Source organism: Cinclus cinclus, chromosome 6 (assembly GCF_963662255.1).
Source record: "Cinclus cinclus chromosome 6, bCinCin1.1, whole genome shotgun sequence".
NCBI classification, from domain to species: domain Eukaryota; kingdom Metazoa; phylum Chordata; class Aves; order Passeriformes; family Cinclidae; genus Cinclus; species Cinclus cinclus.
This window is the reverse complement of record NC_085051.1, coordinates 28,257,359-28,274,016: the sequence shown is the minus strand read 5'-3', so window position 1 is coordinate 28,274,016 and position 16,658 is coordinate 28,257,359. Positions and strand designations below refer to the sequence as shown.

The 16,658-nt window shown below is 36.4% G+C and overlaps 1 protein-coding gene across 4 annotated transcripts in view; it reads left to right on the top strand.

Moving 5' to 3' along the window:
* Positions 1–16,658, top strand: part of PCNX1 (pecanex 1) — an 85,523-nt gene that overhangs the window by 30,506 nt on the left and 38,359 nt on the right. For 3 of the 4 annotated variants that reach the window (XM_062495610.1, XM_062495611.1, XM_062495609.1), the window contains exons 7-8: positions 13,107–13,197; positions 14,897–14,954. In XM_062495610.1, the coding sequence (XP_062351594.1) occupies positions 13,107–13,197; positions 14,897–14,954 (149 nt within the window). Of the gene's footprint in view, positions 1–1,010; positions 1,144–5,636; positions 5,822–13,106; positions 13,198–14,896; positions 14,955–16,658 lie in introns of all 4 variants that reach the window. The other variant, XM_062495608.1, reaches the window with a different exon arrangement.

Sequence of the window (16,658 nt, the reverse complement as noted above, 5' to 3'; positions counted from 1 at the left end):
AGGCTTGTTGGCCCCCAAGTTGGGACTTCCTTGTCAAGATTGTGATTCTCTTCTTGCACTGACTTTGTTAATTCTTTTTTCTCCTCCACTTGTCTGCCAAACCTTATTTTCTCTGTGGCCCATTCATTCGAGCTCTTTAGTGCTCTTCATTCAAATTGGCTAGGAGCTTCCTTGGCTCAGGAGGAAGACTTCGCAGACTGTAGATACGCCATGAAGCAGTCCAAGCTGTTCAGACTGTAGAGTTTAAGGAGCACAGGTGGATTTTGGGGGATAATGTGTGGATAAATATTTTAATCCCTTGAGTACATGCAAACTGTGTTTTATGATGTTGCATTGTAAATTTGAACCAAACCTTTTGTTTGGGAAGTTGAAATAACAAGACCAACAGTCCTTAAAAAGAAGTTATTCTCTCGCTTATTCTCAGCCTCCTGCCTCTGTAAATTGTATTGTAACTAATCTACAAGGAGCAACATGCATCCCTTGATGCTTATGAGAAAAAAAAAAAAGCTACTCTTGATTTGTCCTCTTAAAAAGTTGTGATGAGGTTAATCTCAACCCTACCTATTTACCAGAAGTTATAAAATTGACAAGATTATGGTAAGAAGTGGTAGACAGCTTTGCTAGGTTGTCCTTCGGGTGGCTTCTTAATTATCTGTTCAGTGAGATAAAGGGTGAGATCAGGTGTCTCTTCCTGCCACGTGTAAACAGAAAATTTGTGATGTCCAGCTTCTTTTGCAAGCTGGCTGTTTGGATCTGGGGGTAAAAAATAAAAAAAAAAAGTAAGATGCATATTCAAGAACACTTCCCCAGCCACACAGATTTTTGCTAATAATTGTGTTGTGATCTTGTCTTGAGGCAGCTTGTTTGAACAGTTAGGGCATAAGCTACTTTTGTTGTTGTGAGTCAAGTTCATGAACTTGGGGAGGGTCAGAGGGAAGAAAGGAGTCTTAAGTTACTGTGTTCGTAACTAGGATGGGTTCTTATTTGACCTAAAGTCTGTCTTGATGCAGCAGCACAAGCCAGCGAGGAGACTGTCACATTTCGCCGTGAACGCAGCACATTTAGGCGTCAGGCAGTACGACGCCGGCACAATGCAGGGAGTAACCCTACCCCTCCTACATTGCTCATCGGATCACCCCTCAGGTAGGGTATCTAAATGTTCCACCATATTTAGCATGCATGCAGCAGACCACTTCCCCACACCCACCAGTGTTGCCAGAAAAGCACTTTTTACTTCCTTCTCCATCATAACCTCCTTGAGCTGTCACTGCATGTCACTGTGGGCTTGTTGAATTATGCATGTGTATGTGGCACTATTTAAAAAATGGTCAGGATAGTCAGTCTCTAACATGTTACAGCTGTTTTCAGATTGATATAAAAATTAACTAATGCTAACAAACTTAGCCTCAGTGGTTTTTATAAAAAAGTTTTGGAACTTTGAATCAACAAGAGAAACCCAAGAAAATAGTATCAGCACTCCCCATTTTGGTTTTCCTTTTTTGAAGAATGTACGCATTAGGGATTAGTACTGTGATCACTTTTCACATTTGTAGATTGTGAGAGATAAGCAAAATGACAGAACATTATAAAGAGGTAAATACATCCAGAGACTCCAAATCTAAAATACAGGTAAACATTTATGAAGATCTTGCAGCTTTTTACAGCAAAAGAGAAATGGAATGGCCACTATTGCTTAGCAATAAATCCAGTTGTTTGGCACTTTACATGCCTTGGCAATGTTTAAAATGTAGTGTGTATATGTATCTCAGGAGTCTCCAAACTTTTACTGACCCCTCCGTTTACAATGCTGAGCCTAGTGAGTTTTTACATACAGCAGCTCTGTTTGATCAGTCACCCTGAACCGTAGAAACAGCAGCCACAATAAGTTTTTAAACTTGTGTTTTAAGTCTTTCAATTTCTTGGTTGCTTATGGTATTGTAGAATCTGGTGAGGAGAAGGCCTGTAGAAGAAACAGTCCCCTATAAGTATTGAAGTAATTCTTGCTTCAGTTTCACAATAAATATGTAGGAGTAATTACATTTGTTATGTTCTGAATGATCTTCCTTTGTATGCTGAACTCTTTTTGTATTTTGGGAATATTTGCTATTTTTTTGAACTAGGAAAAACTGTAGAAATCAAACAAATAAAAAGAAAATACCTTGGAATAGAGGATGGCATAGGAATTGTGCCATCTTTGCCACACCTCTAAAATATTTGAAGATTATGTTTGTAAACTTTCCTTAGGCAGAGGGAGTGCAAGAATGGTACCTACAAATCTAACAGATGAAGGATTGACTTTGGTCCTATCTCATATCAACTACTGAAACTAATTAAGTGTGTTTTTAGTGGCTAGTGCAGTATGAAGTAGTAATAATTTAATTTCAGATTTTTCTTTGTTGGTCTTGCTGAATGTAGGGTGTTCAACTTCAAGCTGGTGATTTACTTCATAGTGAAGGATGACATTTTGTGTTCTTTCAGATCACTTTTGCTTTACCTGGTTGCCTTTGCATGCTTCTGAGCTTTTTTTTTTTCATAAAGGAGGGTAGTGCAGCTTTTTCTATTGCAGCATAAGAGGCTGTGCAGACTAAAGAAAGTGCCTTAACTGTATATTAGTTAGAAAACAGTGTTTTCTTTTTTGTAGGTATAAAGTAAGGAAAATAAAGGACTCTGTTTTATGTGATTGACAGCTGCCTCATTTCCACATGCTAGTGCAGTCATTAAGGTTCCCATGGCTTAAGCCTGACTTCAGTGAAGTACTATGTTACTTCAGACTATGAAGTAACTTTGTGAATCATGAATTTCACTTTGTGAAGTGGGAGTAACTCTTTCATCAGATGAGACATTCAAGGGTAAAAAAGCAGATTAAGTATTCTAGCCTTGTATTGCCTCTAAGCATCTTTAATTTAGAATAGAACAAATGTAGATAAAAAACCACACAAAACCACTCACTGTACTTTCTCTACTATAATGACATACATTATCAAAAATTCTTTATATTATAAACACATTGAGAATTGAATGCTTAGTGAGGTTAATTTACTCAAAGTACTTTGTGTGATGGTAAATGACTGTCCCTTGGAATAGAGTTCAGTTGCCTTAGTCCAACCAAACACCAAAGTGCTTTCATATTTGTTTGACACAAATTCACTTTGAGCTCTCAAGTGTGGAATGTATCTGAGAATGTGTGTCAGTGTTCTAGTTGCTGGGTGAACAGCCAAAAAAACCCTTTCCTTTACATGGGTAGCTTAATTGTAGTGTGAAGTCTGTGTTACTGGAAGAAGGAAACCCTTAAGAAAGATTTAAAAGAACTCACACCCAAGGAGCAAATGTGAAGAAATAGAGACATTTTCAGCCAGTTACCACTAAGAAGTTTTTAAAACATCATTGCAATTGTACTGACATCACTCCTGTATGCTGTTGGTGGGCTGCCCCCCATCTAGTTTCTGATATTGCTTATTCATGACTTCAGATGTTAAACTTCTATGAGTATTAGATTTACTAATCTTTAGTTGCCTTGATGTTTTGTGTTTCTTATTCTTGCCAGCCCAACTTTAATCTCTAATCTTCTAACTCTGTCATAAAATTGAATGCTGGGAGAATGTTCCCTAGGACCTGTCGAGTTAAACCTGTTTTCTTTTTAAAATTTCCTATCCATGATTGCAGTTACTTTTCACTTCCTTAGTGAAATATTTAGTAAAAAAGACCGTGGCATTGTATATGTATGTCTTTGGCCATGGTAGACAAGTCAAATCTGGTCTAGTAAATTCTGGTTTGATGCTAAATTAGACACAAGATTATTTTGCCTGGTAACCCAAAAAAGCAAACCCAAAATGCACAATGAAACAACCTCCACCCCTGCTTTTGTCCTTTCTAAAAGTCAATAATGTTTTTGGCACTTTAAAAATAAGTGTTCATTAGCATTCCATGTAGTCAATGGTATATGCATGTGTGTGACTGTGAGGCAGAATTTTTTTCTTACAATAATCAAGCAGAGAATAAATATGTTTTTTGCATATCTGAGCAATTGGTTAACATTGATATTTTGGTGGGATTTTTTTATTTGTGACAGATGTGTTTAACTATTCAAAGGACAGCTGTGTATATACCTCTTGAGATGTTACCTGCTCTTTATGGGAGAGCAGTGTTGTTTAGCATTGGTTTGGTGTTGCTTAAAGAGGCAGTGAAGGTTGGCACATCTGTGAACTTCCCTAGGGCTTCCCTAGCCTTTCCTAGATCACAGAAAGCCTTGTGTACTGCAGCAAAACACTGAATTTAAAGTTCAGGTTAATATACTTAGAACACGGTAAATAATGAGTTGCAGTTCTTTTCTTCCTGAGCTGTGTGCATGTCTGCGTTATTTTGCATGAGCTTTTTTTAACACCTGTTCTTATATCCATATTTTGTTTTCCAGTGATGCTCTAACAAAAGAACTGAAAAGTAGATGATGTAGAAAATACTGTTAAAAGCAAGTACATCAGATATAACCCTTCAGCTCTTAGTAAGATCTTGTTTTTTTTAGTTGCCTCCTTTGCCAACTCCAGCATCATGCTATAAACAGTCAAGTGTTAAAAGCAACAGGTGATACATACTGTTTTTTAAAAGAGAGCATTCAAGCTATTTTCCAGTCTTTAAAACACAAAATCTTTTATGTAAGATAATACCTCGGCTTATCACAGTAAAATGTAACTTCTTTAAATCCACAAAATGAAGGCTAATCAAACCACTGCTCTGGTAAAGATGGTATGATATCAACTGTAAACATCATGTACTCTGACACTTTGTCATACATTATATTAAACAAGCTGTTAAAAAAAAATCTATCTTGGGTAAATAGGTTTATAAAGTAATTTTGCAATGGAAGCCTATGAGAGGAGAGTTACCATTTTCAAACACTGTCTGCTCATGGCTATAAATGTACAAATTTCTCTGAAAGCCAGGTTGACTTTTAAAACCTGTGTTTTGGCAAGTAATAAAGCTTTTGCTGTAACTTCAAAATAACTTAAGAATCAACTTTTGCCTATTAGTAAGTTTCTGTGGAGAGTTTTAATACATTCAAAATAATTCTGAATCCAAACATATTGCTTTAGTTATCTGCAAGGTCTGTGATATCTGATGTCTATTAACAAAGCTTAAAGGTGTTTTCTAGTTAGTGTGGATAGTGATAAGAAAGTTGATGTCTCTGTGACTAATAGAAAAGCTCTAAACAACTGATCAGGTCATACTTGAATAAGCTAAAAGGACCCCAACTACTGTGAGAAGATTGGATTAGTCAGTAGTAAATGCAGGTAATACCTCAGGTTAGTCTGTAGCTAAACTAACTGGCAGTAATTTGGTTTTGCACCCACAAGTTAGGACTTAGAAGAATATGCCTGTTGGGCGACTTGGGGAGTTCTTAAAAAGCAATAGTACTTGTAAAAAGTTGACAACAGTATCTCTAGATTACTGATATAACTAGGGCCTTAATACTCTGTTACACAGACTTTAGGGGTTACTTTAACCCTGTTGGCTGCTTAATGCTTCTGTACTTAAAAAAAAAAGAGTTTTCCTCTTTAAACTGAAAAATCTTGTTTTGCTTCACTTCTGGCTCTTTTTCACTTCTTCCTGGTAATGTGTCCCCAATGCATGTTTTCTCGTAGCCTTCAAGATGGTCAGCAAGGCCAGCAGTGCTCCTGCCAGGTCAGAGTGCAGTCTCGCCCCCCTTCCCAGGCAGCTGTGCCCGGCGCTAGCGCCTCCTTGCTGGTGAGAAATGGGAGTGTCCACTTAGAAGCATCACATGCCACTGCATCTGCTGTAGGCGGTAGCAGTTTGCACGATGAACTTGGTATGCAGGCCTTATGTAACCTTGGTGACATGGAAGTTTTAATACGGCAGATTTATTGGTAATAATGCAGTGAAAATCAGCTAACCTGAGCTTTGTTTCTGAATCGTGTAGGTGTGTTTCTAGGAAGGCCATATTGCTCATCAGTCATTGCCTTTTTCAGTCACTTTTCCAGGCACTTTCTCTCACAAATGCATGATGGGACATAAGGAGGCATAGATACAGGCAGTGGTGGTGTGACAGCGTTCTTGAACTGAATAATGTAACACAAATAAATAAAAAAAAAGTCATTCCTGTGGTCCTGCGGGCAATTGAGCAGAGATGGAGACTTTGGGGATCTTCTGGTTCCTGAAAAACCCAACTTGTTATGGCTTTTAGGAATTCCTGTTCTTGCATGTTTTAGATGAGTTGTTTAGCTGCTGTTCAGAAAAGAAATGCTTATGTAAATCAATGCTTTGCTTTTAATGTACACCTTAATTTAGGAGCTTGGTGTTGGAAGTAAATCTGGACTCTTATGTATCAAATGTCAGGATTTTATGGAGCTTTATATTGCCCTCTTAGTTCTTCATGGTCCATTTTATGTGGTATTCTTGATTATTATCTTCTTAATTAACTTCTGTGCAGCTAATAAAATTGCCAGGAAGAAGTTAATATGGTCTTAATAAGTGACTGATCTGCTGCATACTACAGGGGCAGGTTTGGAAAAATTCCTGGCAGGGATCTTTGCAGCTATCTATACATGGCCTGAATTACTTATGACTTCATCATTAATATGTAACTCTTCCTTGAATTATTAAAATGGGCATCTTGAGCACTGACAATTATTAGTGATGGAATTTTGAACAGCTGTCAGCTGTAATAACCTAAAAATACAGGCTTGACCAGAACACTGACGAAACATTTGTTTCAGACTTTTCTGTAACACAGCACTAAAGGATAAGTGAGTTGTCATCTTAGCTCACTAGAGGGGAAGACTCCATGAGTTGTTAGTCTCTGGTAACCCTTTAAATGTGAGTTTGACTGAGTCTTCATTCTTCTGCATCATTTAGCTGCAGTATAAGGAAAAAATGGAATATAAGCAAAACTGAAAACCACCTTGACCTACTCTAAGATGTTTTATAGAACTTAACTACAGATGTAATAAATACACGTGATCTAGTTATCTAATAATTTTTGATATAGATCCTGCTTTACTGTTTTCTAGATAGAATTGTTTCAATCTCAGTGCTTGTGTGTGTCTCTCAACTATGAAAGCTTGTCACATGAAACCAGTTTTCTTTGTTTAGTTTGTATTGTTATTATTTGAGAAAAATATTGGGAATATAACTGACATTGTTACAGTGGTTATATCTGTCCAAGGTTAATGTTGAGCTGTATTCTTGAGGCCATCATTATTTGAAGGATTTGGTTCATCTTACCCAAAACAATACCATTGAATTCTGTAGAATTTTTCATTTAATATGCAGTCTAGGCCTATGTTATTGAGAGCTTATGTCACTTGCTCTAGTGGAAATCCAAGTAGGTCATATGTAAAATTCAGCATGGCGTTCAGGGTCTGTAAAAAGGCATATTCATTGTATTTTTTTGTGCATTGGAGTCTTCAGAAATTAATGTGACTCAATTCTTCTGAAACTTTTCCTGGACTGTGCTTACAGTTATATGGAACATCACGTTGTCTTTGGGAGGCACAAAACTTCCAGGATCTGCTAGATAGAAATCTCATGTATAGTAGGGATTTGTTTCCTGTTTTGAAACTCTAACCATCTAATATAGAATCCTTTGAGAAAAAGGAGCTGTTATAGGCAGGATTTTCTTGTGTTATTTTAGGAAAATAAAATTTTCCAGTTTGTTTAGCAGGTTTTCTAAAACAGGTGCTACCTTTTGTTAGGAGTAAAATAGTTGGAAAATGGTGCAAGCTTTCAGGTGTGTCATTCCTTTATCAGGCCTGACAGGAAACTGTCTTTCCTTATTAATGGTACGTGGTTAGTTTGGAAGTTTGTTTTTTTTTTTTTTAAACCCTCAGGGATGAAATAATCCTATTTTTCTTTTTCCATTGAGTCTAAGGCTCCTCTTGGGTTTGGTATGTTATCTTAAGGTATCTTACAGTGAAAGATGACCATGTTACTTTAGATTGTCTGTGCTTTGGGTTGGGAGAAGGTTGAAGTTTGCTTTGTCCTCGATCAGCATCAGAATAAAAATGAAAGTAATGAAGGAGATATGATCAGTTCTTTGTCGCTGTGGGAATCATTGTGACAGCCCGGGGGGGGGGGGGGGGGGGGGGGGGGGGGGAGGAAATCTTGAAAATAGCAGGAAATATATGGAGACAAAACTTGTTTTATGCAAATTAGAAATATCAGTGACAAACATAGATGGGGTTCTAGATCTCTGTACAGTGCACATAAAGAGTTTCTTTACTTAATTCAAATCCTCTTGGAAAGGCAAGCAGGGCTAGTATTCATTTACTTGATAAGCCCTCCCATACAGGGCTCATGTTTTCCTTTACCAGTCCACTATCTGCTTCTACATTTTTTCTGTTTGTGTTAATGTCAAGCTGCAGCACTTAGCAAGACACACAATTTTGGTTTTGTTTGCTTTCAAGTTTCTTGTTAACTTGATTCCTGTGGCTTATTTTACCTAGGATGAACCTCACTGTATTATACCTGTCCCACACCTGGTCTGGTGACTATACAGTTATCTTTAACTGGATTTGAGGCACTATCTTCCATCTTCCAGGTCCAAAGTATGAAGATTTTTATCAGTTATACTGTTGGAAGGTTGGGGGGAAGGAATGAAAGCAGTAAACATGAAGTAAATTGCAGAAGCAATGCAGGATGGAAAGGAAAGATGGCAAACTAAAGGCCATGATTATAGGCAAGATTGTTACAATACAAATCTCAAAAGCAGCAAAACATGTGCTGTGACGTAAGTGAATGACAGTTTCCAGAGCAGTGTGGCAGTACTGATGCTTTTTGTTCTCACTAATACCTGATTTCTTAGACGGGTAGGATTTTTCAGACCTTGCCGTGAAAACTGATTAAATTCAAATTAGAATTTGTCAACTAGTTAAGAAACCAAGTACTGAGTTTGTTGAACAGATGCCCGGTGTCTGAAGCTGGGATGAAATAACAGACCCTTGTCCTTGGCTAGATGACTTTTTTTGTTTGTTTTAATTGCTTTTGTGCTTAAAGATAACTGCTCATCTAGAGCTTTACAAGACAATTATGGAGCTATGATGGACTTTTGATTGTATTGTTATATAACAAACAATAATCTTTCGGATTTAAGTAATTTATGAAGGCAGTTGAGTGGTTTTGAATATCCAAACTTATGTCAAGATAGATATATACATTGGTTACTTACTTGGTTGAAACCAATTTAGAAGCAGTTGCTCAAAGCCTTTTGATAATTCAATAAATTTTGATTATTACCTTTTGATAATAAATTGATAATTTGATAATTCAGCAGTTGTAACTTATTTGGGATGAATGTGAGAGTCTGTTCAAAGGTCCATGTAGAAAATAAATATTCACTGCCCATTATTCCTATGGAAAATATCCATGTTATAATCTGAAATTTGGTATAATAGACAAGTTACTCTTTTGACAAACTTCGTACAGGAACAAAAAATGAAACACTTTTTGAAGTCTTCTAACTGAAGACATATGTCTTCATACCATAGCTAAATGATAAAATTTTGACCTTTGGATATAGAGCTCCTAGCAGTCTACCAAGTTGTCAAATTCTGTTGTTGGTTTTGCTACCTAGGATTTTAAAAATACTGACTGAAGCAATAGACATACCTGTCTTGATCTGGTAATGTAATTTCAACATGTCAGTAAGCCTTTGCATGTGAACTAGTCTGAGAGGTTTGAAAAAAAAAAAAGGTGGTGTAATTTATTAGATGTAAAGCTGGGAAGCAAACTGAAGATAACTTAGCTGAGGAAACCATCGGAGCACCATTTTAATTAGATCCTGAGCCACTTAAGTCTTCTGGGTTTTGTTTGTGTGAGCTCATCACCCTGTTGCTGTTGCCTGTTGATGTTGCCTGTTGATGCCCTTAACTGTGGGAACATGAATGAGTTTGTACAGTGTGTACTGTTACATGGTTGTCTCTGGATGTGGTGATGAGATATTTTGGTCTTTTGGAACAAGAAAACTGGCTTCAAAGAACATACATCTGTCTTCTCTCCATGTCAGAATGAAGATGCGTTTTGGATTTGTGTGCTGGAATATCACTGTGTCTTGGTTTGTTATTGTAACCTGGTCCAAATAGAATATTTTTTGTGTGACTTTAATTTGGTAAGAACTTACAGGTCTCTCTTTCTTTTTCTTCCTTTTTTCCTTTTTTTTTTTTTTTTTTTTTGTGTGTGTCTGTGTGCAGAGAAGTTACAGACATTTATATTGATTGGGCAAACCTGCCACTGATCATATTTCTTGACTTGCAACATAATCTTTGGAGTCTCGCATTTCTTCACAACTTGATAAAACTACAGACTTTAGAGAGAGAAAATACATTCTTAAGCTTATTCAATGTGATGCTCTTCCAAGTATCCCACAGAGAATGCTGTGGGAGATGTGAATGCCAGAGAGTCACTAGAGTAAATAAAAATGCAAGGTATATCCATATGTATTGGCTCTTGTGTATTGAAATTCTTTGATAGAATTTGTGTACTGTGAGGAAGCTATTCCTATCTCATAGAGTTTTAAAATTATTAAGGATTTTGGAACTCAGACATATTATGTCCAGACACACTTCGGAATTTGTTACCAACAGCAATGAACAGTCCTGTCAAGTTTTCTATCAAGATGACTTGAGGCCTTTCTGAAACATCTTTTTATTTAAACCAATCAACCAAAAAACCCCAACAGAACCAAAAGAAAAACAACAACAACAACAAAAAAAAAAGGCCAGGCAGAAAAAGATATTGTTTTAATGAGAAGCTGTGCTTTGCTTGCCAGGGAGCTAATTTTCAGTAGGAAGCCTATATAAATAGGTGAGTGAATTGCAAGTGTGACATATGCTGTGTCCATTTTGTAGTTTGTGTATAAACAATGGGAATTAAGTGTTCTGTTTGTTTGCTTCCTTTATTAATCAGGTTTGTTATATCCCACTGCAGCAGTGCAGTACTTACAGCAGCAATATAAATGCAGTAATTTTTGATAGATTCAAAGATAAGTTGGGTGATAGATTTGTAGATATGGGAGAGTGTAATAGTTCAATAAACTTCTGAAATAAATATCTGATGTGTTTTCTCAGCCCAAGGGAAGAGGAAGTTATATGTCCAAGTAGTATACTCTAACTTCTGTGACTAGAATTTCATTAAATCAAAAATTAAAAAGTTTAATTCCCTGAATCTCTATTCAGTCATGCAAAACCATGAGGAATTTAACCCAAACTTCCTTTTTTTGTTTTGTTTGGTGTTTTTTTTTTTTGTTTTGTTTTGTTTTTGGTGTGTGTGGGTTTTTTGTTTTTTTACAATTCTTTAGGTTTTTTTTAAGGGCTGGTTGCCCAGGAGATTTTTCCATAATAATTTAAGCACATTTTTGTCCTGAATAGAACCTGAACTGTATTTGTGTTATCCAGTATCGTTTGCTCTTGAAACATTTTATTGATGCATTTAAGAAATAAACCTTTGTAGCCAAAGGTGTTTATTAGCTGTGGGAAGATTCCCTGTGTTATCTACTAGTTTAAATTTTAAACTCCAGTATCAACTGTGTACTACACAAAATGTAATCTGCTAAAGCACTTCACTGAAATCTTATCCAGTGAGGAAAAAGCTGTGACAAGTGAGCTTTGTACTTAGGCCTGTGGAGATGTAATTGAATATGGAGAGAGAGCTGCTGTGTTCCTGAGCTCTGGCGAACGCTGCTTGTGCCTCCTGAGCTATGTAGGGGACTGTCTTGTCACAATGGTGGCTCTGAGCACAGCTGTGGTGTTGGCCTGGTTCATCTGAAGTGCTCCCTCTGAGGGTCGAAAGCTTTATGAAGCTATTTTCAATATACCAGTATTTTTGATTTGTTTCACTGGCTTTAAGCATCTAGTTTGAGAGATTTAACCTGCTAAGGTTCAAATGCTTCTTAATCAAGCTTAATTGTCTCTGAGTCTGAAGAGAAGCTGGAGCAGGATTATATTGTGTTAAAAAAAATACTCAGAATCCATGGTATTAGAAGCATTTAATGTTCTCACAAGAATGGAAAAAGATTGGAAACTCTGATCTTGTTAGATATTTCTGTGGGGACTACTTATTATCTTATATCAGCAGAAGGAAAAGCTGCATGACGTACCGCTGAGAGGTATATACAGTTTTTCTTCACGTGGTCCAAAGTGGGATTTTTTTTTTTTTTGTTTATATAAGCTGATCTTGGAATACTGCATGTTTTGCATCCTGACTTAAGAATGGTTTTAAGCTAGATGAAACAGAGACATTGGCAGATAATTTCATATGAGATCAGTTTCAAAAACAGGGTCCCTTCATTCTGAGCTGAACTAAATTGAACCTGGCCTTCAGAGAAAATTACAATGTTTGTCTCTCTGATCAGGCCAGTGTTGAGAGGAGGGTACTGTGGAAACATCATATTTGAGTGAGATAATTTATCATGTAAGTTATAATCTTTGTCTACTTTTTAAAATTATCTATTTCGGAAGTAAGTTAAGTCCAAATGGTTTATCTAAGAAGTTAGTTTGCAGTCCTTCATTCTTACACTGAAGCATTTGTTTCCAGCTTGTAAAATAAATCTCTGCCTCACATTCCTTTTTTGAGTTTCCCAAGTTAACTTATGAAGCATCTCTGGCCACTTCTTTCAGTTTTTGTGTTTCTTTTCAAACAGAAGTGAGATTCTCAAAAGAGTTTTATTCAGGACACTTGAGTTATCCCTGTTGTTACTAAATGTTTTTAAATGCTGATAGTGAATGATTTACTGATGGTTCTGTTGTGGGTGGGGTAGAATTGAAGAAGCTGGTCACTGCAAATTTTTCATGTGGTTATTCTCTAAGGGGAAAAAAGGCTTGCCTTGTCCTTCTGTTGTGTTAGTGGTGGTATCTTGTAAATAAAAACTCTTTAATTCATTTCTGCAGTTACAGTATATATATATATTTTACATGGTACGAAAGACGACTGTAGCTAATGTCTGCACTGGTGACACATTGTGTAATCACATTTTCCATTTTGACACTGATGTAAATGCAGATGTGTGAATTGATCTCTGTAGTAAGTTAATGAATAGAAGCTGCTGCCAGTGGGATGAAACATGAGGAAATTTTGACCTCTTTTGACCTTTTCTTTAATAGGTAAGTTCAGTTCTACGCTCTACGAGACAGGGGGCTGCGACATGTCGCTTGTGAACTTTGAGCCAGCTGCAAGAAGAGCATCCAACATCTGGTGTGTGTGAAGGCCAGTCAAGAGTGATGATTCTTGTCTTACTGCAACCCAGTGCTTTATTTTAATTTTAAAAGGTTATTTAGTATGGACTACCAAAATAAGCAATACACTTAATTAACTGTATACTTTTACTTTTGTGACGCAATTGATTTTTACTAGAAGATGACATTAAGTTAAATACTATCTCAGAAAATTAAGACTACTATTAGCTTAAGCAATACACTTCCAAACAGAACTTGACAAATGCGTTTTTTGTTGGCTTATAGAAGATCTTCATTAAGGAATTTAACTCATTTTTGAGAAAGTAGGTGGCTGTTGACCATAATGGCTATTGAACTTCCAGTTGTGAAGCCACTGTAAACTGATAAATTTATTCTCAAGTTCATAGATGACCTCAAACAGTATATGGAAGTGTTAATATGCCTGAGATTAAAGTTTGACTTGCAGCTGAAATAGCCAGCTACATACTGGAAAGTTCATCTGCTGTTGGAAAGATGCCCTTTCTTTCACTGGAAGGATGGGAGGCAGAAGAAAGAAAAGCATCCCCAAACCTCCTTTGGCTTCCCACCTGCCCCCAGTCTACTTGGCTGTGTAGAATTGCTCTGAAGCTATTGTGCTATGCTGAATGCTATAATTCTACCACGTGTAGGTGGAATAGCTCTTGGAGTTGTGGAGTAATGAATATAAAATGTCCTATCTTGAAATCTTTGTTGTGAGAGTATGCAAGTGCCTTTTGTAGAATTGAACTTTTGACAGAAAGTTCTGCATTCCTTCCATAAAGTTGCCAGTCCCTGCCTCTACTGCTTGCATGTTCCAGATGCAATGGCTTTGCTGATGGCTGCTGTTATGAAGTTGTGTGTGGTAATGGAAGGAACAAACTGGCCACTTCAGATAATCAGATCTTGGCTGCAGAGAATACCTGAGTTTCAGTGAAGTAAAATTGATAACAAAGAATGTTTTTATCTTAAGGCAAGGAACTGAAGCAAAGTTGCATAAATTTGATACAAGTCTTACAACCATGTGATTTACATGGAAAACAAACATCCAAAAGCTATCCAAAATTGGGGGGAAAAAAGCAATGGTTGGATATGGACTCTCATAAAGTAAGAGATATTTCTCTTCATCTCTAATGAATGGAAATTGCAAAGTAATCTTGCTCTTCTTGCCAGAAGTTTAATTTTATGTAAAGTTAAGTTTTTTTGAAAGCAGTTTAAGTAGCTCACCTTACTTGTACTGACTGTGTACTGTTTTGTGGCAGTTTTGGGATCCTGATAAAAACAATATGGAATTAAGAGAAACTGCTTGTGGACACCTAGCGGCCTCTGCACTTCTTTAGAGATGTGCTTTATGTTTGCAAACCAGTAGCTAACAGCTTATAAGATGTTTTTGTTTTTTGCAAGTGGCATAATGGCTATCATTGTAGTTCTTTTTAGACAATTGAGGGACTGGGTGTTGAGAAAAAGTGTGATTATGGGTAAGATTAAAGCGTCTCCTAGCATACTGTAGCTGTGGAATGTACCACAATACATGAGACTAAGTCGCTGCTTGCATTTATAATTAAGTGACTGAAGGAAAAATTTAAAGATATTTAAATAAAATTCACAAAGTATCAAAATTAATTTGGGACACTTGAAAATTAGAGTGATCTGTTGCAATAAAATGTAGTTTATAATCTGAAGTATTTTCCCTGTTCTTATAGTGACACGGACTCTCATGTATCGAGTTCTACCTCAGTTCGCTTTTATCCACATGATCTAGTAAGTTTTTTCTTACTTATCTTTAAAGCATGCAAAGAATCAGAAGACTGTCCCACTTTATAGCACTGATCAATCATTCTCTGTGGTAGTTCTCTGTTCTTAAGAAAGAATTTTGTCTGGATTATAGAAGAGAAAGTATTTAGTGTTGTAATGTCCTCATGTGTATGTATAAGTTAATCTTTTTGCATGACACCTTAAAGTTTAATTGATGTCCTCTCATCTAAAGCCTAGTGATTTAAAAACACTCATAGGAATTGGATGTTCTAAGATACTTTGTAAAGTTTCCGGAGATAATGTTTACAATAGGGACAGTTCTCCTTCTGTGCTGTTGAGGTAAGTAGGCAGTAGAAGGACAAAATATTGCCTTCTGACCAAAAGAAACTTCACTTGAGTAATTTCCCTGGAAGGAATTTAGAAATCTGTCATTGGAGTCTGCTGTACAAAATTTAAATTAATATGCAAGGAGTGACTGGGAAAACAAGACAGAAGCTTACACTGTTTCATACTGCAAATAGCTTTATAATTGCTTAGTTTTATGATCTCAAAGCTTTTATATTATTGTCAAGTCCAAATATACCTGTATTCTTAATTCTGAAATCATATGTTATGCTATGAAAACAGTGCAAATGGTCATGATTCTTAAGCTGGCAAGCCAAAGAAAAAAGTATGTTGAAGTACCTAATGACCTAATCAAGAGGGAAAATGAAATACAGCTTTAGTATTTGGCAGAGGAGCAAGAGATCTCCATTTGCCTGACCATGCTTTTTGACCATGCCTGATCAAGAATGTGCTTTTTAAACTTGTTGGCTGCTAGAGGAAATTACTTTGCTTTCCACAGTCCCCCTTGAACATGTAGCCTTCAGAAAAGAGGCTGCATCTCCTCTGGGCTTTTGGTTTGCCAGTGTAGTCTCATTGGAGGGAATGATTCTGTTTTAAGGCAAATTTGTGACTGTAGAAGCTCAGCCCCTGAGTTTAAATGAAAATTTCTGCTGAAATTTATTATTAGTGACATGACTTATGCTGATCTTACCTTTTAAGAAACTTAAATTTTTAAAACATTGTCAAAAAATTACCTGTTTTCTGACACAGTTTATCTTAAATACTATGGTTCGTATTTTTGGAATGCTGTTTGAAGGGAAGTATTCCTGCATGTTTTTTCATTACTATTTTTCTAGGAAGGTGAAACTGGCTAAGCATAGTTAAATACACTGATAATTTAAGGAATGATGAAAAAAAAATTATAAATCAAGAAATTGAATGTTAGACTTAGGTGATTGTAGTAAGAAAGCCCCTCCAAACACTAAACCTCGAGTTTTTGACACTTGAAGGTAGCATGAGTATTAAAACTTTACTCTTTCTTGGCCTTACACATTTGTGAAGCTTTTTCATTAAAGGACATTTCAATTTATATTGCCTAAGAATAAAGGGCAGTACATAAAGGTGCTTCTTGGCCTGTTGATGAAGTTTAGAAACTGGATTAAATTATACATATGTACTATAGTATCTTCTTAGCATGGAGTATTCTTCTTAAGTATTTTTCATGGTTGTTAGTATTACTGTGATTTTCATGAGAACTCTATAAACAAACTACCAAATAAGTAATAGTTGTAGATAGTATTTGACTGCTTAGGGCAGAGCTTTTTCATGGGTTCATTGCTGAGTGTATTCTGGATTCGGTAGGTTCGAGTTTGACCGCTGGTGCAC